General features: G+C 37.2%; 1 protein-coding gene across 3 annotated transcripts in view; it reads left to right on the top strand.

The window, feature by feature from the left end:
* The window catches only part of Trim33 (tripartite motif containing 33), an 84,830-nt gene that overhangs the window by 43,068 nt on the left and 13,947 nt on the right, over positions 1-27,815 (top strand). For all 3 annotated transcript variants that reach the window (XM_059265988.1, XM_059265989.1, XM_059265990.1), the window contains exons 5-13: positions 1,476-1,592; positions 5,551-5,665; positions 8,598-8,744; positions 9,023-9,140; positions 11,204-11,478; positions 12,282-12,446; positions 16,321-16,518; positions 25,003-25,135; positions 27,072-27,135. In XM_059265988.1, coding sequence (XP_059121971.1) covers positions 1,476-1,592; positions 5,551-5,665; positions 8,598-8,744; positions 9,023-9,140; positions 11,204-11,478; positions 12,282-12,446; positions 16,321-16,518; positions 25,003-25,135; positions 27,072-27,135 — 1,332 coding nt within the window. The remainder of the gene's footprint in view (positions 1-1,475; positions 1,593-5,550; positions 5,666-8,597; positions 8,745-9,022; positions 9,141-11,203; positions 11,479-12,281; positions 12,447-16,320; positions 16,519-25,002; positions 25,136-27,071; positions 27,136-27,815) is intronic.

The following is a 27,815-nucleotide window of genomic DNA, read 5'->3' on the forward strand; positions in this document are numbered from 1 at the left end:
GATTTTATCTCTCTGTTTGTTTATTTGTGACCATCCACTGTCTCCAGTTTATGCTGTTCATGTACGTGAGTGGGGCTGTCCACCGGAGCTTTCTTTGTACTACTACAGAGAGCCATGCCCTAAGAAAACTGTCAGCTATTCATGGGTTATCAGTATTGATTTATTTACTGTAGCTTTTTGAGACCGTGTCACAATGTCTCTGAACTCATAGTCCTGCTCCTACCTCAGTGCTCCGTGAGACATGTGCTGCCATGTCTGCCAGGTTTTGTTTTTTTTTTTTTAAAGACAGGATCTCAGGGCTGGGAGATGGCCCAGCTGTTAAAGGCACTTTCTTGTTCTTTTCAAAGGACCTGGGTTGGGCTCTCATACCCACATGGTGTTCACTGTTGTCTTTAACTCCAGTTCCAGGGGATCTTATGCTCTCTTTTGACCTCTGCCATCACCTGGGTATGGTGTACATATACATACATGCAGGTAAAGCAGTTATACACAAAATATCTTTGTTTCTTAGACAGGGTTTCACTGTCTAACAGTCCTGACTGTCCTGGAACTTGCATTGTAGACCAAGCTGGCCTCGAACTCACAGAGATCTGGCTGCCTTTGACTCCCATATGTTGGGATTAGAGGCGTGTGCTATCGCCACTCAGTTATAAGATAAATTAACAAAACAAAACATGATCTCACTGTTTCCTAGCCTCTTCATGGACTCCTTCCTAGTTTGAGCAATTTTGCCTGCCTAAGCCTCCCAAGACTATGAGTACATATTATAAGCATATAAGTATCCCTCCTATAGTAATACATATGCATTTTGTGCTACCGATTAACTCTTATACAAATTTTAATGTGTTTGACCCTTTATGGAGAGTTTTCTCAAAATGGTTGCGAACTAACTGAATAAGAATCTCAAACTGAAAATTGTATTTATTTAGGCATGGTTTCATTGGTTATGCATAATGTTTGTGAGATTTTTGTTATATATATTAGCATGATGTATATAATGTTAAGTGGACACACACACACACCCCTACTTCTTACCTCTTCTTTGTATTAAGAAATACCAGTCAGTTGTTGGAATTAAAATGCCATATGAACACTGGACTCTTAAATTTTTTTTTAAGGTAGTAGATTTATTATATATATATTTTTGGAACTCTAGTGATTTTGATAGTGTTTGTATAGTATGTGTTTTATGATTTAAATTGTGTACACCTTATTCAGATATTTGGATTAAAAATATAGAACCTTTAATTAAAATTCATGTAAGTAAGAGTACTCATAGTTTTCTGAGGAAATTTTTCTTTCATGTGGCTTTTCCACATGAAATGGTATTGGATTGCCATTAACAGTTGCTGTTGTAGTAATATACAAGTGACCAGCAGCAGATAGAGTTACTTTAAGATTGACTCATGTAACTGTTATTTCCTAAATGTTATTATAAATTTTCTGTTTTGAATATAGTTTTTGTTTGTTTTAAGGTATCAGTTTTTGGAAGAAGCTTTTCAAAATCAGAAAGGTGCAATTGAAAATCTATTGGCTAAGCTTCTTGAAAAGAAGAATTACGTTCACTTTGCAGCTACACAAGTGCAAAATAGGTAAGTCTGTGGCATAAAAAAGATTTTTGCTGTAAGGATTGTTAAGGAAGAATGCATCTAGATTAAATATATTTTCCTACTACATTAAACATTCGTAGAAGATGTAAATTTTAATAGACAGAATGATAAAATTTGCACTTGATGTATTTGTTAAAGTTTAGCAACATTAAAAAGATTTTGAGGATATATCATTGATTTTTTTTTAAATAATTAATAAGACTTCAATGTATATGAGATTTGAACTTGGAAAAATAAGTTAATATGAAGACAACTGAATTATAAAATTAGAGATTGTGTAGAGATGCAAAGAAAGTATTGATAGTAAACAGAGGCTTTAGTGGGTAAGAATTGTTGATGTGTAAGCCCGAGGACCTGATAAATAGCCCAGCACTCACATAGAAAGCTGAGTGTGGCTGTATACCCACCATTAGCCCAGAGCAATGAAAGGTAGAGACAGGAGGATGACTCAGGCTTCCTGCCCACCAGCCTAGCTCCAGGCTCAGTGATAGACCATCTCTCTGATCTCTACACTGTGCTCTTACCCTCACACATATGTATGCAAACATAACATAACATAAATCAAAACAAAAAACCACCACAGTAGTGAACAAATTTATTTTCTCATCAAACAGTTATTCAAAACTACTTAGCTTATTAGCAGCAATATAAGGTGAATCTGTAATATAGATTTTGGCATCCTAAGCAGCCAGCTGCTGTTATTTTTATCATTACCATGACTATCGTCTTCATTATTTTATAATTATTCTATTTAGGTACATTTATGTATTTTATTTAATTTTTTTGTATTTAAATTTTTTTTAACTTTTTATTGTTTCTTTGTGTTTTTCACATCATGCATCTTGATCCCATTCATTTCCCTGTCCCTTTGTATCCACCCTCTGCCCTTGTAACTTCCCCCCAAAATAAAATAAAATTTAAAAGAAAAACAAAAAAGACAGGGCCTGGAGAGATGGCCTAGAGGTTAAGAGCACTTGACTGCTCTTCCAGAGGTCCTGCGTTCAGTTCCTGGCAACCACATGGTGGCTCACAACCATCTATAATGAGATCTGATCCCTTCTTCTGGTATATATGTAAAATACATGAATAAATAAATCTTTAAAAAAAAAAGAAAGAAAAAAAGAGGGAAAAATCAATCTTGTCATGGAAGCTGTAATGTGACACAGTGAGTCACACAGTAAACCTGTTTATCCATATATCTTTGTTTGCGAGTGTTCATTGCAAACAACCATTGGTCTGTTTTAAGGTCTCTGGTTTCTGCTACACTATCAATGCTGGGCCCTCACTGGGACTCCTCTTGGATATCCTGTTGTTGCCCTGTGTTGTAGAGATCCTGCAGCTTTGGGTCTGCAGGACTGGTTTAGGTATATTTATTAACAAAGTAGATTATAGGGTAAGTGGTAGTAAGCTCTAAAGAGGGCAGATTAATAAAGTTAGGACTCTTTACTGGAAAAAAACATATACTTGGAACTGGAGCACTTTAAACTTGGAAATTCCTGAGAGTGATGCATAGGGTTAAATTGTAGTTAATTGTGTAGACTCGATGATACTGAAACTTTGTCTTGAATATTAAAACCATTAGTTTGTGATGGTAAAATGGCACATAATAAGATGTACAAAGTATTAAATATTTGAATAAAATAGCGGTTTGTGTATGACGAAACTTTACATCTTTAGTGAGACCAAAAGAAAATAAAAGGCAAGACTGGAGAGATAGCTCAGCAGTTGAATACTTACTGCCCTTCCAGTGGACCTGGGATTGGTACCCAGAATGCATCAGTCTGGCTTGTTGTGTGGGTGCTGGGGTCTGAACTTCATTCTTTTAACTCTGCAGCAAGTTCTGTTAATCAGTTTTCTCTCCACAACTCCCCTCCCTAGTATTTAAAATTTTTATTCAATATTTTTCTATTAAAAAAACTTAAATAAAAATGTATATGTATATTTGCTTGCTTATCTGTACATGCTCCAGTGTGTGCTCACAGAGGCCAGAAGAAGGGATTGGAATTCTGGAACTAGAATTATAGATGGTTATGAACTTCCTGGTATGGGTACTGGAAATGAACCTAGGTCCTCTGTAAGAATAGCAAGTGCTTTTAACCGTAGAGCCATCTCCAGCCCACTTTATTCATTCATTCATTCATCCACCCACCCACCATCTATTCATTCATTCATTCATTCATTCATTCATTTTGGGTTTTTCAAGACAGGGTTTCTCCATGTAGTTTTGGTGCCTGTCCTGGATCTCACTCTGTAGACCAGGCTGGCCTCAAACTCAGAGAGATCCGCCTGGCTCTGCCTCCCGGATGCTGGAATTAAAGGTGTGCGCTACCACTGCCTGGCCATTATTTTAAAAATTGTTTTATATGTATGGGTGATTTGTGTGTGTGTATATCTGTAACACTGCATGCCTGGTGCTTGAAGATGCCTGAAGGTGTTAGGTCCCCTCAAACTGGTGTTACAAATGGTTGTTGGTTGCCCACCTGGGTTCTGGAAATCGAACCTGGATCCTCTGAAAAAGCTCCTAACCTCTGAACCATCTCTCCACCTCCCACCTCCCCCATTAGTTTTTAATGGACATGTTTTTAAGTACAGTAAGTCTTTCTGAAACTATTCTCTGCTTCCATTGTGCTTCATGATTTCTGTTTTTTGGTTTAGTTGTTTTATGTTGGAGGTCTGTATATTATATTACCCATGGGTGTGTGTGTGTGTGTGTGTGTGAGAGAGAGAGAGAGAGAGAGAAGAATTTGCGGGGGCTTTGAAAGGCAGGTTTCAAGACAGGGTTTCTCTGTGTAACAGTCTTGGCTGTCCTGGAACTCACTCTGTAGACCAGGTTGACCTCAAACTCACAGAGATCTGCATGCCTCTGTCTCCCAAGTGCTGGCATTAAAGGCATGTGCCACGACCACCTGGCAGTAACTTTATATTTTATTTACTTTTTTTCCATTTACTTTAATAAGGACAGAATTCAATAAAATTTGCAAATAAGTAAGCAAGCAGTCATATACAGGCAAAGGAGGAAAAAGTTGCATTATATTGCTGAGAGTGTGTTGAAATTGTGTATATATTTGACTAATGAAAGACAGTGTGGTCAAAAGTAGAATACATGAAAGATAAAGACTAAATATTATGGTTGAGTGTTGACATTTTACTTATATTAATGAGATTGCTTGCTTCTCAGTTTATAAATATGAAAGCAGTCTAGCACTTTATACTTGTAACTAGAATTTTAATAAATGTAACTATAGGTGGATATATTTATTTATGAAATAGTGTAAGAGGTATTTTTTAAAAATGGATTGCTTCATAATCTTTGGGGATAAACACATTCTTAGCAAAAAAGATGCCCTGGGTCACTGCTAACAGGCGTGCTTCCTACCCCCAATGATTTAATATATATTGTGGGTTTTTTAAAAATTTTTTTTAACTATCTATAGTGCAAAGCTAATTTGAGAGGAAATTATGAAACAGTCTTAATTAGAACCCACATTTGAAGTGATAAAGTTTGAAATAAAACTGGATACTTTTATATTCTTGCTCTTTCAAAAGGTTGTAACTATTCATTGTGATATTATTTTATATTTTGTTTGCAGAAAGAATCTTAAGTGGAATTTTAAAAAAAGGATTAGACAATATATATGTAGTAAATTTGATTGACAGCCAATAGTGTTAGACACTTGTGTATCACATTCATGCCATAGTAATGTGATAGTGTTCTACAGATGAATAAAGTGGTCTTTGTGAGCTTAATTTAAATTACTAAATATAGAATTCATTCTTTGTATGACTACTGTGGATCTAATTAAGTGGCTAGGTCTGGTGCAACATAAGTTGTACATGTTGACAAATACTTACCTTTAATTACTTACTTGGAAAAGTGCCTAGTTGGATGAATCAGACACAGGTCGAGCTGATAACCTAATGATGCATTTCTCTTATTCAGGATTAAAGAAGTGAATGAGACTAACAAACGAGTAGAACAGGAAATTAAAGTGGCCATTTTCACCCTTATCAATGAAATTAATAAGAAAGGAAAATCTCTCTTACAGCAGCTAGAGGTATGGTTAAAGCCAAAATAAAACAAAACCTGCTTCTTTTACTCTTCAACTCTTCTCTATGTTTATTGAAAGCTCTTTTAAATGGGTTGGGGCATATTCTTCCTTGTAGCATTTTCCTAAGGATCCAGGATTGGTACTACTGGGAAAGAAAGCCTTTTATGTTTAGTTACTTTGTAGTTAGTTTTATTAACACTTTGTCTTTTCTTTTTGTTTTTTGGCCTATTTGGAAATCACCATGTTAGTCTTGAATCTATATAGAGCCTATCTCTGTCTCCCGAGTGCTGGGATTAAAGGCATGTACCCGCCATGCCTGACATAAAACATTTTTTTCTTTTTTTAAAAAGTCATATAACTAGGTAATAGTGATACTGTCTTAGGAAAGAATTATTAATAAAGCATGATATAAATGAAGACAAAACAATCCCTTTGAATTTCTTTTCTTCCTTTCTGGCAAGAGGCCTCAATTTACCTTCTTTATAAATAAGTAAAGTTGGGCTTATGTTTGAGCCATTTATGTATTTTCTATAATTTGCCAAAAATGTTCCACATTTTGAAATATATAAACCTTGAACTTAATTACTAAGTTTTTTTTTAATTTTTAAAGATTTAATTATTATGTATAGTGTTCTGTCTGCATGTATGCCTGCATGCTAGAAGAGGGCACCAGATCTCATTATAGATGGTTGTGAGCCACCATGTGGTTGCTGGGAATTGAACTCAGGACCTCTGGAAGAGCAGTCGGTGCTCTTAACCGCTGAGCCATCACTCCAGCCCCATAATTACTAATTTTATAGTATTAGGTCTCTGTGTTTCGTATTTTGAGATTAATACATAGTTATAAAATTTCTGAGACTCTAGTTCTGTTTTGAAATCCAAATGAAGTTTTTTGTGCTTTGGTTTTTCAAGACAGGGCTTCTCTGTGTAGCCCTAGCTGACCTGGAACTTGCTCTATAGTCTAGGTTGGCCTGTAACTCAAGAGAGATCTACCTGCCTCTGCCTCCCAAGTACTGGGATTAAAGGCATGTGCCACTACTGTCTGTCCCCAAATTAAGTTTTAATCTAAATCTTTCTGTTTTCAGAAAATTTCAAATACGAACTTTAATCTTTCTTTCTTTCTTTCTTTCTTTCTTTCTTTCTTTCTCTCTCTCTCTCTCTCTTTCTTTCTCTCTTTCTTTCTTTCTTTCTTTCTTTCTCTCTTTCTCTCTTTCTCTCTTTCTTTCTTTCTCTCTTTCTTTCTTTCATTCTTTCTCTCTTTCTCTCTTTCTCTCTTTCTTTCTCTCTCTCTTTCTCTTTTCTTTTCTTTTCTTTTTTGAGGCTGGGTTTCTCTGTGTGGTCCTTGCTGTCCTAGAATGCACTCTATAGACCAGGCTGGTCTTGAACTCAAAGTAATCCACCTGCCTCTGTCTCCCAAGTGCTAGAATTAAAGGCATGTGCCATCACTGCGTGGCCATATGTGAATTTTATACAAGTTGAGGTTTTTAAAGTATAAACATTAGATCATCTTTAGAGGGTTGTTTCTATTTCATTTATCCATAGAACCTTTTAAAAATATGAGACAGGTAGCAATATGTAAAAGAAATCTTGTGAGCAAAATATATGAATTCTTGTCTTTTAAATACATTTTACATTGAAAAATAGTAGTGATATTAAAAGTCTTGAACGTCTCATTGATGTTTGGAGTCTCATTCCTATTGTACTTGTAGTCAGTGAGTTTTAACCCTAGTAGAGTTTTTTCCTTTAGAATAACAATTAGACTCCAGAGCAGTCAGTAGTAACTATTTTTGATACATTTTATATCCATACATCTAAAAGTGGTCATTGTAAATTTATTTCAAGAGCTTCAGAATTTTAAAATGCATGTTAATACTAAAGTGTATATAAAAATGTTTCTGATAAATATTTTATATGCTCTTAACACGTTAATAGTTTTTAAAATACCTATTTCTTGTATTAATACTTTACTAAACTGTAAAAGAGAGGTCTCCCTACACTTTGTTAAAAAATTATTTTTTTCTTTTTTTTGAGGGGGGTGGTGTTTGGTTTTCTTATTTTGGAGCCAGGGTTTCTCTTTGTAGCTATGGCTATCGTGGAACTCACTCTATAGACTAGGCTGGCCTCGAACCCACAGAGATCTGCCTGCCTCTGTCTCCTGAGTACTAAGATTAGAGGTGTGCGCCAACACTGTCTGGCAGAATTGATGATTTCTAGTAAGATCAATATTCTGTCTGTCGAACACTTGTCCATTTATTTATATTATAAATGAACTTGTTCCCTTTTGAAAAATATTCTTGAGTAAATGAAGTCGAATAATTTGGGGGGAAGAAAATGGTTAAGGAAGAAGTAGATAGGTTATTTTTGGCAAGATATATAGGACATTGCCCACCCCTTTTTGGGTAGTGGTTTCTTATGAGAAGTTTATTCTTCCTTGCAGCATTTTCCTGAAACTGGGTTTTCTTTGTGAACTTGGTTATACCAATTTGCCTAATTTTTTTTATACCAGTTTGCCTAATCTCTGAAATTTATCATTTTTCCCTTGAGAAATTTTAACCTTGTCCTCAAGCTGTACCAGTAGGTGGCACTAGTAACTCAGTATTTTCTTTAACCCAGAAAGTACAGTTAGTTAAGATTATATAAAATGATTCTTCAAGATCAGCTCATATTGTATTGGATTAACCTAAAAGCAAGAAGACACTATTTTGAACAGTTATTATTTGATGAAAGAAAAGCCATAAACTACTGCTGATGTCCTGAATGGAGTGGATTAACTTAGAACCGGAATGTCTAGTTCCACTTTAGTTAGTTACTTCCTTCAGATTGTTCATATACTCATGAAATAATTACAAGCTTCCCTTGTACCATTGTTTGAAGGAAATAGAGGCATTTTTGTATGTGACTTTTTAAATTCTCCAGTGACACTCTTGTTCTGTTTCAGAACGTTACGAAAGAAAGACAGATGAAGCTACTGCAGCAGCAGAATGACATCACAGGCCTTTCCCGGCAGGTGAAGCACGTCATGAACTTTACAAACTGGGCCATTGCAAGTGGCAGCAGCACGGCACTACTGTACAGCAAGCGCCTGGTGAGACACATAGTATCTACTTTACCTAAGGGACTATTGTTCACAAGCATGGGATGTTGTTTCTATTGTAAATATAAACACCTGGTTAAAGGATAAGTAAGCATTTTGGCTACTGTAACCATCTGTAGATAAAGATACAGAGTAGCTAAGCTTGGTGGCATATAATTATAATTCCAGTCAACACTTGGGAAATTGAGGCAAGAGAATTGTGAGTTCAAGGCTAACCTGAACTGCATTTAATTTTAAGACTGATGTGATTTTTTTTTTTTCCCTTGAAGATTACTTTTCAGTTACGTCATATTTTGAAAGCACGATGTGATCCTGTTCCTGCTGCCAATGGAGCAATCCGTTTCCATTGTGATCCCACCTTCTGGGCTAAAAATGTAGTGAATTTAGGTGAGAAATCTTTTCAAGGATATGATTTGGACTATTAATTTGCGAAGAAAAACCATTTAAGCAAATTCTAGATAAAATTTTTAACTTTAAAATGTGAATAACATAAGAAATGTGCTATATTGGAAACTCTTTAGTTGTAGGCTGTTTTTTGCTTTTGGTGCTGGTGTTGAACCCTGTCCTCTGGCACGCTGAGCATGCTCTCTGCTCTTCAGTCCTTGTAGAGTGTGGTTCATTTGTAGCCTTTCCTTTTCAAAATTAACATTGATTGTTTTATATAGAAATGATGACTGTCTGCATAATGTATAGATGTTTAGTAGTTCATGTCAGGTGGTGCAGTGGAGGAGGAGCTTGAGAACACTGAAATGTTCTAGAGTCATGTCCCAAGGAGTATTAGACAAAAGGAACTCTTCACTTGATAAAGAAAGAAACTATGCTTTTATTGCTCCACATTGTTGACCTAAAGACCATGGGTGAAAGGTGTTTGGGTAGACAATAAAAACAAAAAACAGCCGGGCGGTGGTGGCGCACGCCTTTAATCCCAGCACTCGGGAGGCAGAGGCAGGCAGATCTTTGTGAGTTCAAGGCCAGCTTGGTGTACAAAGTGAGATCCAGGAAAGGCGCAAAGCTACAGAGAGAAACCTTGTCTTGAAAAACCAAAAAAACAAACAAAAAACTTGAGAACTAAAAAGCCAAGCAAGTAGTTCATTTTGTCATTTTAGCTACTAAGGAGACTGAGGCAGGAGGAGTTTGAGGCCAGTGTAGGTGACCTAGTAAGATCCTGTCTCAACATGAAATGAAATGGAACAAAATGACTCAGATGAAACCCGTCATCCATTGGAATATCTTCACTTTCAAAATAATCATGTCAGGGCCAGGTGGTGGTGGTGCACACTTTTGATCAAAATAGTCATGTCCTTGAGATTTGAATTGCACCATTTAAAATAAGGCATTCCTTGGGTAAATGAAAGAAAGAAGACACTCAATTCTGACCTTTGATGCAGCACCAGAAAATCACTGTTGTTTGGCTTACTCACCAAGAATGAATGAGTGAGTGAGTGAGTGAGTGTGTGTGTGTGTTTTGTTGTTGTTGTTGTTCTTCATTTTCAAAAAGTTAAAAAAAAAATCACTGACTGTAATAGATTTTTTTTTGTAGCCTGCCAATATCTACCTTAAATCGTGCCTTTTTAGAACGTACCTTTTATTCTCCGCAAGCAACAACTGTATAAAAAGGGAGGGAAATGACCAGTTTAAAGGAATAAATGGTGTAAAGCATTCTGAATTTCCATAGAAAATGATTTTACTCTTACCATTGTCAATTGGAGAGCAGATAGGAAGATGGAGAGATGGCTCAGTGGTTAAAGCCTAGCCACTCTGGGAGGACACAGATTGGATTCCCAGCACCACATGGCAGCTCACAATTGTCTGTAACTCCAGTTCCAAGGGATCTGATGTCCTCTTCTGATCTCTTCAGACACCCAGGCATACAGTGGTTGGTGCACAGATATATGTGCAGTCAAAACACTTGTACACATTCAAAAAAAAGAAAGCAGAATCAGTATAGCAGCTATCATGAGTATCCTGGAGTCTTTGTCATGGAAGAATTGATTCAGACTGACTGGATCCTTCCTCTAATAATGTCTCTTTCAGTCTCCAGCCAGCTAGCCTGGGTTATGCAGCAGCAAAGACACCGTGCCTCAAACTAGCTGGAAAGGTGAAGACTGACATCCAAAGGTTGTTCTCTGACCTCCACATGTGCACTGTTGTGCGTGCCCACAGCCATCCACACACACAAAACGCACATGCACACACATACATCACACCAACACGTGTATAAGAACAGATAGTGTGTTTTGAATAATGAGCTTATTTAGGGGAGGGTTCAAGGGGCTTTGGAATCTATTTAGTTTCTAATTACTATCTTTAGACCTAGCGCTCATCTGTGCTTTGCTGTTGGATGCTCTGAGATGCTAATTGTCAGGAGGAGGAAAAGATAATGATTCATCTTTAAAGTGGGCAATTTAGTTGATTATTTGTAAATCCTTCTTATTTTTTTAAACCCTCAGGTAATCTAGTAATAGAGAGTAAGCCAGCTCCTGGTTATACTCCTAATGTTGTAGTTGGGCAAGTTCCTCCAGGTACAAACCACATTAGTAAAACCCCTGGACAGATTAACTTAGCACAGCTTCGACTGCAGCACATGCAGCAACAAGTGTATGCACAAAAACATCAGCAGTTACAACAGATGAGAATGCAGCAACCTCCAGCTCCTGTACCAACAACAACAACAACAACACAGCAGCATCCTAGGCAAACAGCCCCCCAGATGTTACAGCAACAGGTAAGCATTGTGTCTCTCCATCAGTGGTAAAAATTACAGAGATCCTCAGACTCCGCTTCCTTCATTCTGTATATATTAATTACACATGCAGAGTTACTAGATGGAGTTCAAAGACCAGATATGGTGAAAGTTTGAAGAATATAGGTGTTAAGTAAGAGCATGAGAAGCAGTGACATTTTTGCCCCTCCATATAATATCTCCCCCCTCAAACACCTATGACTGCACACACAGACACATAAAATTATGAGCCAAAGAACCAGATTGTTTCTAAGATCTGTTGCATTATTTAGGCATTTGCTCAAATTATTCTTTGGTCTTTTGTTTATGTACTACTTTATAATCAGTAGTGTTATGTACTACTTTACAATCAGTAGTGTTAACTCCATGATGAGATGAATTAATGTTTACCATCCCTTCCCCCTCCCTCCCTCTCTCCCAGAAATGGTAGATAGAGAAATTTGGAAGTGACCAACTTTTTATAGTAGTTACCAGTCCTATAAATATTGGGATCATAAAAGGGAATACGGCTTATTCTATTTGCTTTATACTATTCTGTTCTAATTGAATTACTTTTACTTTAACATTTTATGTTTGAAAAATAAATTTGTAGAAATATATGTACTGGATGTGGTGTTGTACGGCTTTTATCTTAGTACCTAGGAGGTAGAGGCAGGCTGATCTCTGAGTTAAAGGCCAGCCTGGTCTACAGAGTGAGTTCCAGGACAGCCAGAGCTACACAGAGAAACACTGTCTAAAAAAAAAAACAAGGGGAAAAATATGAATTCCATTTCTACTTTTTATAGCCTCCAAGATTGATCAGTGTGCAAACAATGCAAAGAGGCAACATGAACTGTGGAGCATTTCAAGCCCATCAGATGAGACTGGCTCAGAATGCTGCCAGAATACCAGGGATCCCCAGGCACAGCGGCCCTCAGTACTCCATGATGCAGCCCCACCTCCAAAGACAAGTATGCCTAGAGTTACATTTGTAAGAGTCATACAATTTTCAAACTAAAAGACATCCTTTTTCATAATTAGTTGTTGGTGTGAGTCTTGGATACTTCTGACAATCTGTTGTATATCTGCTTATCCCAGAAAAAATACATACACATGAAAATGTGTCTCTTTAAGCTTATCACATACTATGGATTAAGATACTCTAGTGTAACTAAACCCATTACCTACAGAGTGAAAAACGAGAAACTTTTGATTTACTTTAACTTACAAATGACAATTCTGAAAATCAAAGTTAGAACTTTAATTTTCTGATATTTTTATTGTGCTTTTTAATATGACATTTTGATACTGATAACATAAAGAAAAATTTAAGTAATAGGGCTAGCTGTATGTATGTATATGTGTGTTTATATGTTTTTTCTTTCTACGGAGTATAGATATGCTTAATCTTAAAAATTAGTGCGGGTTAGGGTGTAGCTCAGTTCTAGAATTCTTGAAGCCCTGGGCTTGATCTCTATTACTGCCAAGAATCTCTAAGATAACAATAATAAAGTAAATTAAGCCAGGTTTAGTCGCTGTAACTGTAATCCCAATGCTAGAGAGGTAGAGGTAGAAGGTAGAGGTAGAATCAGAAGTTCAAGGTTACCCCTGCCTTCATGGAGAATTCAAGGCCAGCCTAGGCTACATTAGACCTTGTCTCAAAAGGCCAACTATCTTAGATAGGGATGAAGAAATGGCACAGTGGTTAGAGGCACTCTACTCTTACAGATAACCTATGTTTGGTTCTTAGGACTCACCTGGCAGCTCAAAACCATCTGTAACTCCAGTTCCAGGAGGTCTAACACCACCTTCTGGCTCTTGAGATCATTGCACACACATTACACAGAAACTCATGGAGGCAACACACAGGCACACAAATAAATAAATAAACAAATAAGTAATTAAATGAAATTTAAAAAGAAATAAAATACGAAAAACAGTTATTTAGAAGCAAATTTATAATCTTTAAATAAATTATGTAATTACATAAACACAGTGTGAACTATTCATGAGTTATGATTATAAAATGAAGTGGTTTTAAACAGTATTTCAAGTTAAAAACAATATTCTTTTTTTTTTTTTTAAACTCATTGAGTGCTTTCTCAAAACACGGACATGCTTTGGGCTGAGAATGGTAGTGCACCCCTGTAATCTTAGGACTCAAGAGATAGAGTACAAATAGCTAGAGTTGGAAGCCAGGCTGGTCTATAGAGATCTTGTCTAAAAATGAAACAAGCATGCTGCAGAGGCCCTCCCTGAGCTATAACCGTTTTGGGGATTGGGAGTTTGTAGATGACTTGCGCTCTGAGCACTTACTGCTCCTCTTGCAGAGGACCGTAATTTAGTTCCTAGTACTAACATGGTAGTTACAGTTACCTGTAACCTGCAGTGCCAGGGATCTAGCACCCTCTCCTGTATGTATGTGATGTGTTTAAATCAGTCAGGCGTGCACACATACACAGAAACTAATACATCTTAAATAGAATCAAATAATTTCCAAAGAAAGACTAGAATAAACTTCACTAAGTTTACTTGTTCAGTCTGCACGTTAAACACTTAAAGCAGTGATTCCCCAGCTTTTGTTTTTGTTTTGTTTTGTTTTTGAGGCAGGGTTTCTCTGTATAGCTTTGGTGCCTTTCCTGGATCTCGTTCTGTAGCCCAGGCTGGCCTCGAACTCACAGAGATCCGCCTGGCTCTGCCTCACGAGTGCTGGGATTGAATGTGTGTGCCACCACTGCCTGGCTAATTTCCCCACTTTTTGACCAAAATTACACCTAGAAAGATTTGTGAAAAACGTTTGCTCACCTTGAATTTAAAACTTTTATACATGTGTAAGTGGTGGCAAAAATATTCTAGCACATTGTAAATATTGACTTGAAAGCTAAAGATGGCATGTAAGATGGCTCAGCAGATAGTCACTTGCCACCAAGCTTGATGGCCTAAATTTGTTCTTCAGAAACTTCAGAGTGAAAGGAATGAACCAAATCCTGCAACTTTGTCCTCTGACCTCCACATCAGCACCATGCCATATGTGTACACACACACAATGAGAACGTGGGGCTGGTGAGATTGCTCAGTGGTTAGAGCCCTGACTGCCCTTCTAGATTTCATTCCTAGTGTCCACTTGATGGCTCACAACCATCTGCAACTCTAGGTTCAGGGGACCTGTAACTTCTGACCTCTGTGGCACAATGCATGTGGTGCACAGGTGTACATGCTGGGAAAACACTCATATTCATAAAAATAAGTAAATGTTTAGGGAAAAAAAATTGAAAAATTCCCAGACTATTCTCCTTGGACTTGAATTTCACCTTTACTACTTCTACAGAATTGTATCTTTTGTGTATATATCTGACAAACAAAAGTTAGACTTTTGTAATTTTCTGCAGAAAAAGATATTTTAACAAAAATTGTTGGATAAATTGAATGATAACGAAGGCTCTTACTAAAGTTTCAAACCTTTGTGTTGAAAAGTGATCATTGTATTACTTGTCGACAGTTATGGAAGCAGTGTTTCTGTGGTGTAAGACTAAGCAGACAAGGCTGGAGAGATGGGTCAGCAGATAGGCCACTTCTCCTCTTGCAGAGGACCTGGTTTGAGTTCCCAGCACCCACATGGCTGCTCAAACTGTAACTTTTTCCAAGGTATTTGATGCCCTCTGCTGACCTCTTGGGCACTGCACATATGTGGTGCACATGTACATGCAGACATTCATATACATGAACAAATGGATCTAAAATAAATAATCAAATGATATAAAATTCTTTAATATATGTATTTCTCAAATTAAGTGTAGTCTTTTTATCTCCTTTTCAGGTATATGTTTTTTTACTGTTATTTATTGTTAGAATAAGAACAATTGATTTTTATTGTGAGTGTTGTTTTTATGTAATGCTCAAGAAACTTGATTAAAAAAATGTGTAATTGGAGAGTAGAAATTTTACTCTAAAAATATTTCTCACTTTTTTGAACATTTTCTAACAGCTCTCTTGACAGTTCTGTTTCATTAGTCCACTTTATTGGCCGTCCATTGTTGGTCTGCAATATAATACCTAGGAAGACTGAGGATACTGTTTTCCTTGTAACTGTTGAGATACCCATATACTCCTTAGTTCTTGGGGTGCTTTCAAGTATTGTGAGTACCAAGGTTTAGCATTTGAAAGAGTACAAAGAGTCCGACTAACTAGCTATTAGGTTTTAGAGCTTTCCCTTAAAAATTCACTATCAGCATTTTTAGTTTTTAAATATTTAAATGACTTAATTGTATGTGTATAGTCACTTCCCAAAGACAGGCACATGTATGACCTTAAATAAACCTTGTAACAGTCCTTTTAATAAAACAATTAGTGGATCATTTATCCATGTATCACAATTACTGAGACTGCGACCCTTAAGACTTCGTAGTGTTGGAGCCAGGAATGAATGTCATAGTTTCTTTCTGAAACTCATCATTCTTTCTACCATATTGCTAAATTTTGTAGTTGTTTTCATTAGATAGTAGACTAGAGGATCAAAGAAGAGCATCTTCAGAACCATTGCCTTCCGTGGCCCGCTGTTGGCAAACTTGGCGACTTCTACATCATCTTTATGTAGTATCTTTTTGTTCTGAAGATCATAACAGTAGGCTGACAGGTTGACAGTTATTTTCAAATCCGTTCTATCTCAGATAGTACATAAAAATGAATGAAAAATGGAAAGATTAGTTCAAACTGTTCTCTTGCATAAGTTTGAGAGGCCTCACTTCTTTGTCAGCTGCAAATACTAAAGCTAGTTAGAACTGTTCTAAGGCATGGTTCAGAGGTGGGGGTAGAGCACATAATAATAATACCTTCTTTCATAAACAGCACTCAAACCCAGGGCACGCTGGACCCTTTCCTGTTGTATCAGCACACAACCCAATCAACCCAACAAGCCCTACCACAGCAACTATGGCAAATGCAAATCGAGGTCCCACCAGTCCATCTGTTACAGCAATAGAACTAATTCCCTCCGTCACCAACCCAGAAAACCTTCCATCGTTGCCAGACATTCCACCTATACAGGTTTGTATTGAAGTTAAGCGAATCGTTGAAAATGTCATACTCATTGGAGAAGAGATGTATTTCAGATTGTGGTCAGTTTCAGGACCAGTGATTTCCTTGAACCTTCTAAAGAGTAAAGGGTACATATGTAAAGTTTAAAGTTACTGTGCTGAAACTAGTATTCCTCCATGTTTTAAAGTTAGAAGAAGCTGAGTACTCTGCGTTAAAATCTATCTAAACAAGTACAGTAATGGACCAATACCAGCTTTGTTTATGTGCTAGTTCTTCACACTTTTTATCACTTGCTAGAGGCAAAACCTCAATCAAATAATATGCTTATGATATGAATTTGGGGCCTAGAAGAGACCCAGAACACAAATGGGGTCTCACCTTTGCTAACTCTTCTTTTAGATCCACAAGTAAGAATATTCCACTCCTCATACAAATCAGTTGAGCAGAGAAAGGCTGTGTTGAAATGTTTAGATGTCAGGCACTTTGGAAGACATAGTAAAATGGAAGAAATAATGGTGAAAAGGAGAAGATGAATCACAAAGTGCACTCTGAGGTTTCTAATTTCTTTCAGCCTTTATAAATACAGTCTTTGAGGAGTATACTGTTATTTTCCCTTATTGTATGACTTTAGAGTTGGAGGTCACCGTTGCATCAAGGAGCAGTGAAATAGTAGGACTGTTTTTGTTTTGTTTTGTTTTGTTGAGATGGGTTCTTACTGTGTACTCCTGGCTGGCCTAAGAGTCACTGAGATCATCTGCTTCTGACACCTGAGCCAGGATTGAAGGTGTAAGCCACCAGTGCCTGGCTGTATGGGAGTGTTAAATGATGCTTTGCTTGAAGAACCACTGGATTCTTGTGATTCATTCAGTCTACTATAATTTCTTGATATTGGAAGAGGTTCCCCCCCAAGGAAATGGTAATAACAGGATTGGTGCTAAAGGGATTAGACTATATAATAGAATATAATAATGTTTGGAATGCAAGTTAAAAGGTTACATTTGTAAGTTGTCTTATAATTAACAAAATGCTTTCTTGAGCAATGTGTTAGTTTTGAGGCTTGAAATCACCTGCTAGAATATGTAATGTTGCTATTTATAATGAAATCATGATGATTTTCCTATGTACATAGTAGGTTAAAAAAGTTGGAATTTGATTCAAATTATCGGCTATAAATTTAGACCCTCTTCATTATTCATAGCAACACCAAGGAGATAGTTTGAGGGTGTAGACCTGAAAATGTAGTTTGTCATTGTTTCTAGCATGTTTTCAAGATTGTTCAGCTATCACTTCTAATTCTAGGTATTTTCATGGTTTCAAAAACATGACATTGGCAGTCATTCTCTATTTCCTTCTTTTCTGGCTCCTAGAAGCTAATACTCCTTCCGTTATTATTATGGACATTTTGTTAAGATAAAACTTGTGGCCTTTTATGCCTTTCATTTCTTTATACTTTTTATTTCTTTGACTTAGCGTAATGTTTACCAAGTTTCTGCTGTAACTTGATTCCTTATTAGTGCTGAATAATATTGTGCTGTGTAGAATACTCTTTCTCTTTTCTTTTGAAGATGGGGTCTTGAAATGTAGAACAGTGTGGCCTGGAATCCACTATGTAGCCCAGGCTGGCCTCAGACAGACTTTTCATTTCACTCTCTCACATGGTAGGATTATAGGCATGTATCCATGTCTGTTCCTGTCTTTGGATCTATCAAAGTAGTTGGACATTTGGGTTTCTACTTTTTGCCTGTAAGAAAATACTACTACTGTGTGGGCTTTTGTGTATAACAGTGGTCCTCAGCCTTCCTAATGCTGCAGCCCTTTAATACAGTTACTTGTGTTGTGGTGACCCCATCATAAAATTATTTTTGTTGCTATTTCATAATTAATTTTGCTACTGTTATGAATTCTAAATACCTTATGTGCAGGATATCTGATGCAACTCCTGTGAAAGGGTCATTTGACCCCCAAAGGGGTTGTGACCCACTGGTGAGAACCACTGATCTAGTGTGTGTGCAAGTTATTTCTCTAAGATAAAATAAAAATAACTTGAATAAGACAAAACAAATGGACAGGAAGAACAAAAGAGAGCCGAAGAAACAGCACAGGAAACATATAGACACGGAGGTACATTCACAGAAATCCATTCAGACATAAAATTTGCAACCATAATATATAATGAAAAGACCTGTTAGGTTTTTGTTTGTTTTTTAAGCCCAGACAAAACATAGTTAAGACCAAAAAAAGAAGAAGAAGAAAAAAAAAGACTCCAAAAATACCTTATCAGTGAATTTGTTTTGTGTTGGCCATCTACTGATGGGCATGGGATTTCCCTTAAGTGTGGTTAAACATTCATTTGATGGAGCTGCTGCCATCATAACATAGACAGTAAACATTTCTAAGAGTAAGCTTTGCACTGGGCATGTGGCTAATGGTATAATGTTATCTATAGCATGTACAGGGGAACCAACCTACCTACTACCTTCCTTCCTTTACTTTGAAAGACGAATTCTCAATTTATAGCCCTGGCTGCCCTGGAACTCACCATGTGGACCAAGTTGGCCTCCCAACTCAGAGACCTACCTGCTTCTGCCTCCTAAGTGTTGGGATTAAAGATGTGCACCACCATGCCAGGTTGTAAAGTTCTATTATAGCTACAAGGACTATAAAATAAAAACATAAAGTATAGTAAACACATACATCATTAGTAGTCATTATATTCATTATCAAGTTTTATGTGCTGTATGTAATTGTACAAATTTTTACATAATTTGTCGTGTGGCATTTTTGTTTGCATCAGCAACATCAGAGACATAAATAATGGCTTTGTGTTGTGAGTGGCATCATTAAGCAACAGGAATTTAGAAGAATAGTTTAAAGCACAGTATAGTCATGTGTTCCAAAACACTGATTTAGTCTGTGGCAATCACATATATAATGATATTCTAATAAATTATGTAATGGAGCCGAAATTATGCTAAATTAAGAATTCACATAGAGAAAATCCAGCATTAACATTAATCAAAGTTAATGAATATTCAAATAGCAAGTTTAATATGAAATATAGAGATGAAGTCTCAGACTTACCTATTTTGCTCAATCCAGAGAACAACTGATTTGTACTTGAACATGTAAATATACTGTGTGGTTTGGTTGTCAGCGTAAAGATTTTGTTTTAGATGTGAAAAATACTATTAGTAGTGGCTTGAAGACATGAAAAGGAGATATAAAATCCTGAAGAGATAGATGAAATGTAATTGGTTAGGAATTACTAATAATATATAGCTTTTTCTGAAGATGTTATGATTTTGACAGTTAGATAGCTAGAAAGTAATAAAGTGAGGACTTAAAAAATTAAATTATGAGCTGGAGAGATGGCGCAGAGCTTAAGAGCACTGGTTGCTCTTCCAGTAGTCCCACCAACCAGCAACCATATGGTGGCTCACAATCATCTATGATGAGATCTGGTGCCCTCTTCTGGCCTGCAGACATACATACAATATATACATAATAAATATTTTTTAAAAATAAATTATTATTGTGCGTGTAGGGTGTGTGTGTCTGTGTCTGAGTGTGCCTGAGCTGTGTACAGGTATGTGGAAACCAGAGGACAAGATTGCAGAGTCAGCTCTCTTCACCCACCTTTGCATGGTTTCCAGGGATCAAATGGAGACTGTTAGGTTTATACATAAGTGCTTCTGCCTGCTGAGCCATCTTGGTGATCCTAAAGTGGAAAGTGTTGAAAAATGCAGTTTGCTTTCATGAGAAGATGATAGGAAGTTGTAAATGGAAAACAGAAAGCTTCATATTTTAATGTTTCACTTACAGTAATAGTGTATGTGATTGATTGATCATGTTTAGAACAGTATGTGTGTTGACAGAATATAATATTTCCCTTATGATTGGTAAAATAGTTTTTATTAGGTTGAAGGTCAGAGTTTCAGTATATTGAGGTTTAAAGGCAACATATTTCTGGAAACACGGATCACTGTACTATAGTGCATTTTCTTCAAATATTTGGGAACTTGCCACATATTAGGCTCTAAATACTGGTTGTCTAAAGATCAAAGAGAAACAGTCTTTGACCTCAACGATTTTCTCATGTAATAAGGATATAGTTTTCTAGGCTGTTCAAAACATGAAGTGATTCCTTCATTTGGGTGTATGTAATGATGTAGGTAGAAGAGTAGAACATTCCAAGTCTTCTCCCTGTGGAAGTCAGATTTTATAAGAGATCATCTTCAACGTGGATTAAAGGGATGAGAGTCTCAGGTATTGATGGCAGAAACTCCAGGCAGGAAGAATTACACATGCAGCCAGGCGGTGAGGTGGTGGCGGCGGCGCACGCCTTTAATCCCAGCACTCGGGAGGCAGAGGCAGGCGGATCTCTGTGAGTTCGAGGCCAGCCTGATCTACAGAGTGAGTTCCAGGAAAGGCGCAAAGCTACACAGAGAAATCCTGTCTGGAAAAACAAAAACAAAAAACAAAAAAGAATTACACATGCAAAGAAAACACCAAGGTATCAATACTTGGTTGTAATACAGCTGGCAGTATAGTAAAGTAAGATTAGAGATTGAGGTTTCTGTTTGTTTTGTTTTTATGTTTTTTGAGACAGGGATTCTTCGTGTAGCCCTGGCTGTCCCGGAATTCAATCTGTAGCCCAGGATGGCCTCAAACTCAGAGATCCACCTGCCTCTACCTTCTAAGTGCTGGATTAAAGGTGTGCACCACCACGCCCAACCAACCATTCTTTAAGTTCTTAAGTGTTTGGATCTAATAGGATTTGTCTTGTAGGCTTACTAGGAAGAGTAAATAATTAATTTATTTAAGTGGTGTCTGCAATGCATATATTTAATAAATATTAGTTGTTATAACTAGCTTGCCTCCAAAATTTATAAAGTAGCTTTAAGGGAAGAACCAAGAGATTTTATTTAAAGGGAAACATTATTTACTTGAGAAATACATTAAGCACTTTTCTTGAGGAACAGTGGGGACAAGAGAGGCTTGCTGGCAGGAGAGTAAGTAAACATGTTTTAAATCCTACTCAGGATTGTTTCTTAAAGAGGAAAGCACAAAGTCAATCTGGTAAGGTGTTAAACTTCCTGGAAACGTGTAGGCTGAGTAGAAATTAGGGAAGGAGTTGTTGGCAATAAATTATATGAGGTAAAAGGAACAGAATGTTGAAGCCCAATGAGGTAGAAAGGAGCTTTTGAAGAGCAAAAGTAAGGCCAGTAAGGAATGCAAAAGGAGGCAGGAATGGGAAGAAAGGAGTCTAGAGACAATAGGAAGTGCGCATATGGGACCTTAGCTGCATACAGGAGTTTGAATTTTATCCTGTGTTCAGCCAGGGCCTTGTATTTGAAGGGCTTCATCGGAGGTGAGGAGGGATGGGAAGAATATTCTAGCTGATTTTTTCCCCCAAGTTTTGAAGGCCTCTGTAGATTTTCTAAAAGTAACCCATTATAGGTGGTATTTGTTTTTTAAGTTAATCAGAAAAAAAGTGAAAATACCCCTTTTTTCTCATCAGTTCTTATAGCTTTCTTGTTGTTGTTGTTTGTTTGTTTTATGGTTTTTCGAGACAGGGTTTCTCTGTGTAGCTTTGCACCTTTCCTGGAACTTCCTCTGTAGACCAGGCTGGCCTCGAACTCAGAGATCTGCCTGCCTCTGCCTCCCAAGTGCTGGGATTAAAGGCGTGCGCCACCACCGCCCAGCTTAGCTTTCTTGTTTTTAAAACTACATGATTCTTTAATTCTTTGGGCACCAGGCATGCATGTGGTGTGCATACGTACATGCAGGCAAACATTTATAAACAAACAAAAATATTTTTAAAATTACATTAAAAAACATAACAGCTCTTCATTTGAAAAATCATTACTAGTCACTATGGAGATGGTGACTGAAACTTAACATACTAACCATACTACTATTGGTGAGAAAGTAAAGGAATTAGATTCCTCACACACTGTTGGTAGGAGTATAAAATACAATGACCACTTGAAAAAAGAGTTCAGTTTCAGGAGAGGTCAAATATATCTACCATTGGACTAGCTCGCTCTTTTGATCATTTGTCCATTTGATGGTGCTAGAGATTGAACTGAGGTAGGATGCTAGGCATGGTTGGCAAGTACATTCATCCTCAACCCTGCCAGCTTACACATTTTAGAGTATCCGTTTCAGCTCTGCCTTTCCCAATACTGGATTAAAATCAGTCTTCATCTTTGCCAGTCTGGTAGGTAAGATGACATCATTGTGATTTAATTACATCTCCTTTCCCTTTTCCTTTATAATCGCCTTCTTTTTCCTCCTCCCCTCATCAAGTAACCTAGGCTGGCCTCACACTCGTGTTCCCCCTGCTAAGGAGTGGGTATAAGGATTATAGGTGTGCACCATCAAGCTGGCTTGATTTTCATCTCTGAGTGTGTTCTTTGTTCTGTTCATTTTATTTCTGTGAGAGGTCTGCAGTTTTCCTTTGTATTGCCTTTGCTTTTACACTACAAGTTATTTATAGAACTTAGGTAACACCCATGCAGTTATTTGGGGGTACTAATAAATAAATGTTTAATAATAAATGAATTGATGTTTTTCAAGTTAGATGGTTTTTTAATTATTTTAATTTATTTATTTTGAGATAGGGTCTCACTGTGTCACTTTGGCTGCCATGGAATTTACTATGTGGGCCAGGCTGGTCTTGGACTTAAAGAGATCTTCTTGGTGCCTCTGCCTCCCTAACATCCAGCCCATGAGATGACTTTTAACTCTATTCATGATGATTGTATTCATGTCCATGTCTTCCTGACCTGTTGACTCATTCAACTTTAGGGTCATCTATTTACCTAGTTAAAAATTGTAGGTAGAAAATATTAAAGGAGTAGACTAGGGTTGTTATCTTCCCTATTTGTTTTTTTTATCACTCTGTCTGGGCCTGGATAGATGGCTCAGAGTACTAGCTGTTCTCACAGAGTACTCAAGTTTAATTTTCAGCACATACATGGTGGTTCACCACTGCCTATAACTCTAGTTCCAGAGATACAGTGCCATCATCTGACCTCTGAAGACACACACACGGTGTACATAATTGTAGGCAAAACACTCATGCACGTTAAAATAATAATAATGAATCTTATAATAAATAAACAACAAAAGAGCTCCCTTCTTAAGTGATTATATCTAGTTAACTTGAGTCGCAGTTAGGGATTCTCCTGTAGTTACAGCTTACAAATGGGTGTTTAACCAATAGCTATATCCTCAGGATAGATGGACAGAAATACTGTTACGTTTTGTTCTTTCTAATTCAGCCTTCTCACCTTCAGTCCGGCTTGTCACTGGCTTGGGATTTATTTAGGGCTTTGGGAAATTGTGATTTTTTTTTTTTTTTTTTTTTGGTTTTAAGGAGGATCCTCCCTTGTTCCATTCTTAATTTGCAGTTCTGCATTGGTTTGTTTGCGTGTTTATCTGTTTATTTAATTTTGGTTTTTTGAGACAGGGTTTCTTTCTCTGTGTAGCCCTGACTGTCCTGGAACTATCTCTAGACCAGGCTGGCCTTGAACTCACAGAAATCCTCCTGCCTCTGTTTCCTAAGTACTGGAATTAATGGCATGTGCCACCATCGCCTGGCATTTGTTTTATTGCTATAAAAATTAGTTCACTTTTAGGAAGAAAAGAGAGCAGTCAGTGAGTACATAGTTTTGTTCTAAGCCAGAAATAGCTTTGCATAAGGAATAATTTGACCTTTGTCTAGAGAACAGATTAGAGTGTGGGAATAAATAGAATAAGCAAGAAGATTAACAAGTAATAATAATTTGACAATTACTTAGGAGTAGTGTGGATTTTCAGGTACTTTCAACAGTGTCTTTTTACTTGTGTAAATATTTTCTCAATGAAGCATCATATTCTGCAGGATAGATGGCTTATTTTAAGACAGAAAACTGATGCTTTTTGGGGGGGGGGGGCGGAGAACTGTGCCAAAATTGCAACGATTTATCCCCTGACCTTATCCTACTACCTCTGAGTATGAAATGAGTTCAGATTTCCTGCTTTTTCTTTCTTGTGTATACAGTGATGTGCTTTGGTCAGGCTGGATACTGATGTAAGAATTTGTCAGAGCTTAAGGTTTGGTTTTGGCATTTGTTTCTCTTTGTGTGAATGATTCTGATGGGACACTAAAATGGAGGAAGGGAGACTGAGGACAAAGGTACTCCAGCAATTTTGAGAGAAGAAAGTGAACTAATTGTTAGTATGTCAGAACAAAAACTATGTTTTTGTAGTTGGACAGGGCTTAATGGATTATTGTTTGACTTAGCAGCTGGGTATCTGTTGTATAATATAAATTACAGTATCAGTAGCATTAACTTACTGTGTTCTCAGAAGAACCTAAGGAAGCAACAGTTAGGTTGAACTTAATATTGCATAAATCTGTTATAGTAAAATGAGAACAAACAGTGACATTAATTTATTCATCCTCAGTTTAATCAAAGCAAATTTATTTTTATCTCTTTTTAGTTGGAAGATGCTGGCTCAAGTAGTTTAGATAATCTACTGAGTAGATATATCTCAGGCAGTCATCTACCCCCACAGCCTACAAGTACCATGAATCCTTCCCCAGGACCCTCTGCGTTATCACCCGGATCTTCAGGTAAAACAAACAAGGATATTGCTTCATTGCTCTAACACCTTCAGGCCGGGGTGGAGGAGTGAAGGCTGTCTCCTGGTATCTGTCTCAGGTAAAAACAGCAACAAGAGGGAGGTGTGTGGATATCTATCATGTGGATATGCACTTCACACACACACACACACACACACACACACACACACACACACACTCACACTCACTCACGATGTGGTAGGGAGGATAGAAGAGGATAAGGAATTATCTTAAGGAATTGGCTCTCTTGATTCTTTTTCTGGGTATTGGCAAGTCCAAAATCTACAGGGCATTTTAGCAAGCTGGAGACTCAGGGTAATGTTACATTGTAGTCTAGTGTCCATTGTAAAATGCAGTAAGGGACTAAAGGAAATAGTTCTAATTTTTCAAGGGCTTCAGCTGGTTAAATGAGGCTCACTTGGATTGTGGTGGATAATTTGCTTTTCTCAAGGTCTGTTGGATTTTCTTGGTTGGTTTTTCAAATATGAATACATATATGGTGGGGTTTTTTTGTTTGTTTGTTTGTTTTTTGTTTTTGTTTTTCAAGACAGGGTTTCTTTGTGTATAGTCCTGGGTGTCCTGGAACTCACTTTGTATATACCAGGCTGACTTTGAACTTGCAGAGCTCTCCCTGCCCCTGCTTCCCAAGTACTGGGATTAAAGGCATGTACCACCACCACCACCCGGCACATGCGTATATGTTTAAATAATGTTGACAGTCTTTAACTGGCTAGAATGGTACAGAGCGTACCTATGTCCTATCTTTTGATGACACTAAAGCATCCAACTCCACCTTACTCATTCTTTGGTGAGTTTAGAGTGTAATAGCTTTTTGTTGTTGTTATTGTTTTGATTTATTTATTTATTATCTATATAGAAGAGGGCGCCAGATCTCATTACAGATGGTTGTGAGCCACCATGTGGTTGCTGGGAATTGAACTCAGGACCTCTGGAAGAACAGTCGGTGCTCTTATATATGTATATGTAAAGTGTAGTTCTCTCCTCATACCCCAGTTTTTTTTTTTTTTTTTTTTTTTGGTTTTTCGAGACAGGGTTTCTCTGTGCAGCTTTGCGCCTTTTCCTGGAACTCACTTGGTAGCCCAGGCTGGCCTCGAACTCACAGAGATCCACCTGGCTCTGCCTCCCGAGTGCTGGGATTAAAGGCGTGCGCCACCACCGCCCGGCTCATACCCCAGTTTTACTGTTCCTACTGTCATTTGGTTTCAGCTGAGACATTAAAAATTCATGGTTGGAGTAATGCCAAACAAATTAACAGTCAAGTCATTCAGGAATATACTTTTTTTTTTTTTTCTCCTTTTTTCTTTTGGAGTTTTTGAACAGGGTCTCAGATTGTAGCTTAGGCTAGCCTGGTACTTTACTTTGTAGTTGAGGTAGGTGAACTCCTCCTACCTCAGGCTCTTGAGTGTTGGGATTAAAGGTGTGCCCCACTACCGCCTGACCAAGGTACAGATTTTTACATGAAGTAAATTATTAACATTTTTTAAATTGTATCATTGAGTTTTAGTAAGAATTTTTTTTGGGGGGGGCGTTGAAAAGGGATGAATGTCTGGTTGATTTGTGCACATTGTAGTGTCAGCACTCAGATTGAGAGAGTGGATGATTGAGGGTTTAAGGTTAGTCTGGTCTATATAATGAAACGCCGTCTCAATTTTTACAAAAGCGTTAAGGATATACAGACTATTTTATGATGTGAAGAAATGACAACTTTCTCAATCTGCTGTTTCTTGCTTATGGGTAATACTTCGAAGATGCTAAGGTCAGTCTGGATTCAGCTGGAAGAAGCTGGTCAATGCCTGCTAATCACATTTACCATCTTTGACTTTACAGCTGTCTGATTTACAAGAGTTTCTGAGTTAGGCTGTGTTGTCTGACCATTCTGATGCTCAGTCTGACTACTGTTTTTTAGGCTTATCCAATTCTCACACACCTGTGAGACCCCCTAGTACATCTAGCACTGGCAGTCGAGGCAGGTGAGTATTTTTTTTCCTGGTATTATGTTACTTTTTTATGAAGAAAAATTTCAAATACAGCTAATAATAGTAAACTAATTTTCATATACCCGGTTTCAACAGTCAGTACATTAATTATGCCCAGTCTTCTTTCCTTTGTACTCTTTTCTATTCCTGTCTTATCTGGATTATTTCAAACAAATCTCAGAAATTATGTCATTTTACTTGTAACTATTCAGTATTGTTTAGATCCAGTTATAAGTTCCCAATTTATTCACATAAATGCTTTTTTAAAACAAATTATTTATTTGAACCACATTTAAATAAACTCTATGCACTGTCATCAACAGATCAGTTTGTACGGCATCAGTTTATTTGTATTAGATCTGTTTGTATTACATCAGTTTACGGATGTAGAGGTTTCTCTTGTAGACTTCTATTTCTCTCACTGTTCTTTATTTGCTTCCCTTTTTGTCCGTGTGGGTAATTTAGAGCAATAGATTGCAGGCTGGGGATTGCTGGAGAGGTAACTCAGAGGTTAAGAGCTCTATGATTCTTGTATCCATGTCAGTTGACTCACAGTTGCCTGTGACTCCAGCTCTAATGAGATCTACCACTTTTAGCTTTTGAAGACACCTAAGTCAGGTGTATGTGTACACACACACACTTAAAAATAAACCTTAGAAATAAGAGATTTGGGC

This window comes from Peromyscus eremicus, chromosome 6 (assembly GCF_949786415.1).
Source record: "Peromyscus eremicus chromosome 6, PerEre_H2_v1, whole genome shotgun sequence".
Classification (NCBI taxonomy): Eukaryota; Metazoa; Chordata; class Mammalia; order Rodentia; family Cricetidae; genus Peromyscus; species Peromyscus eremicus.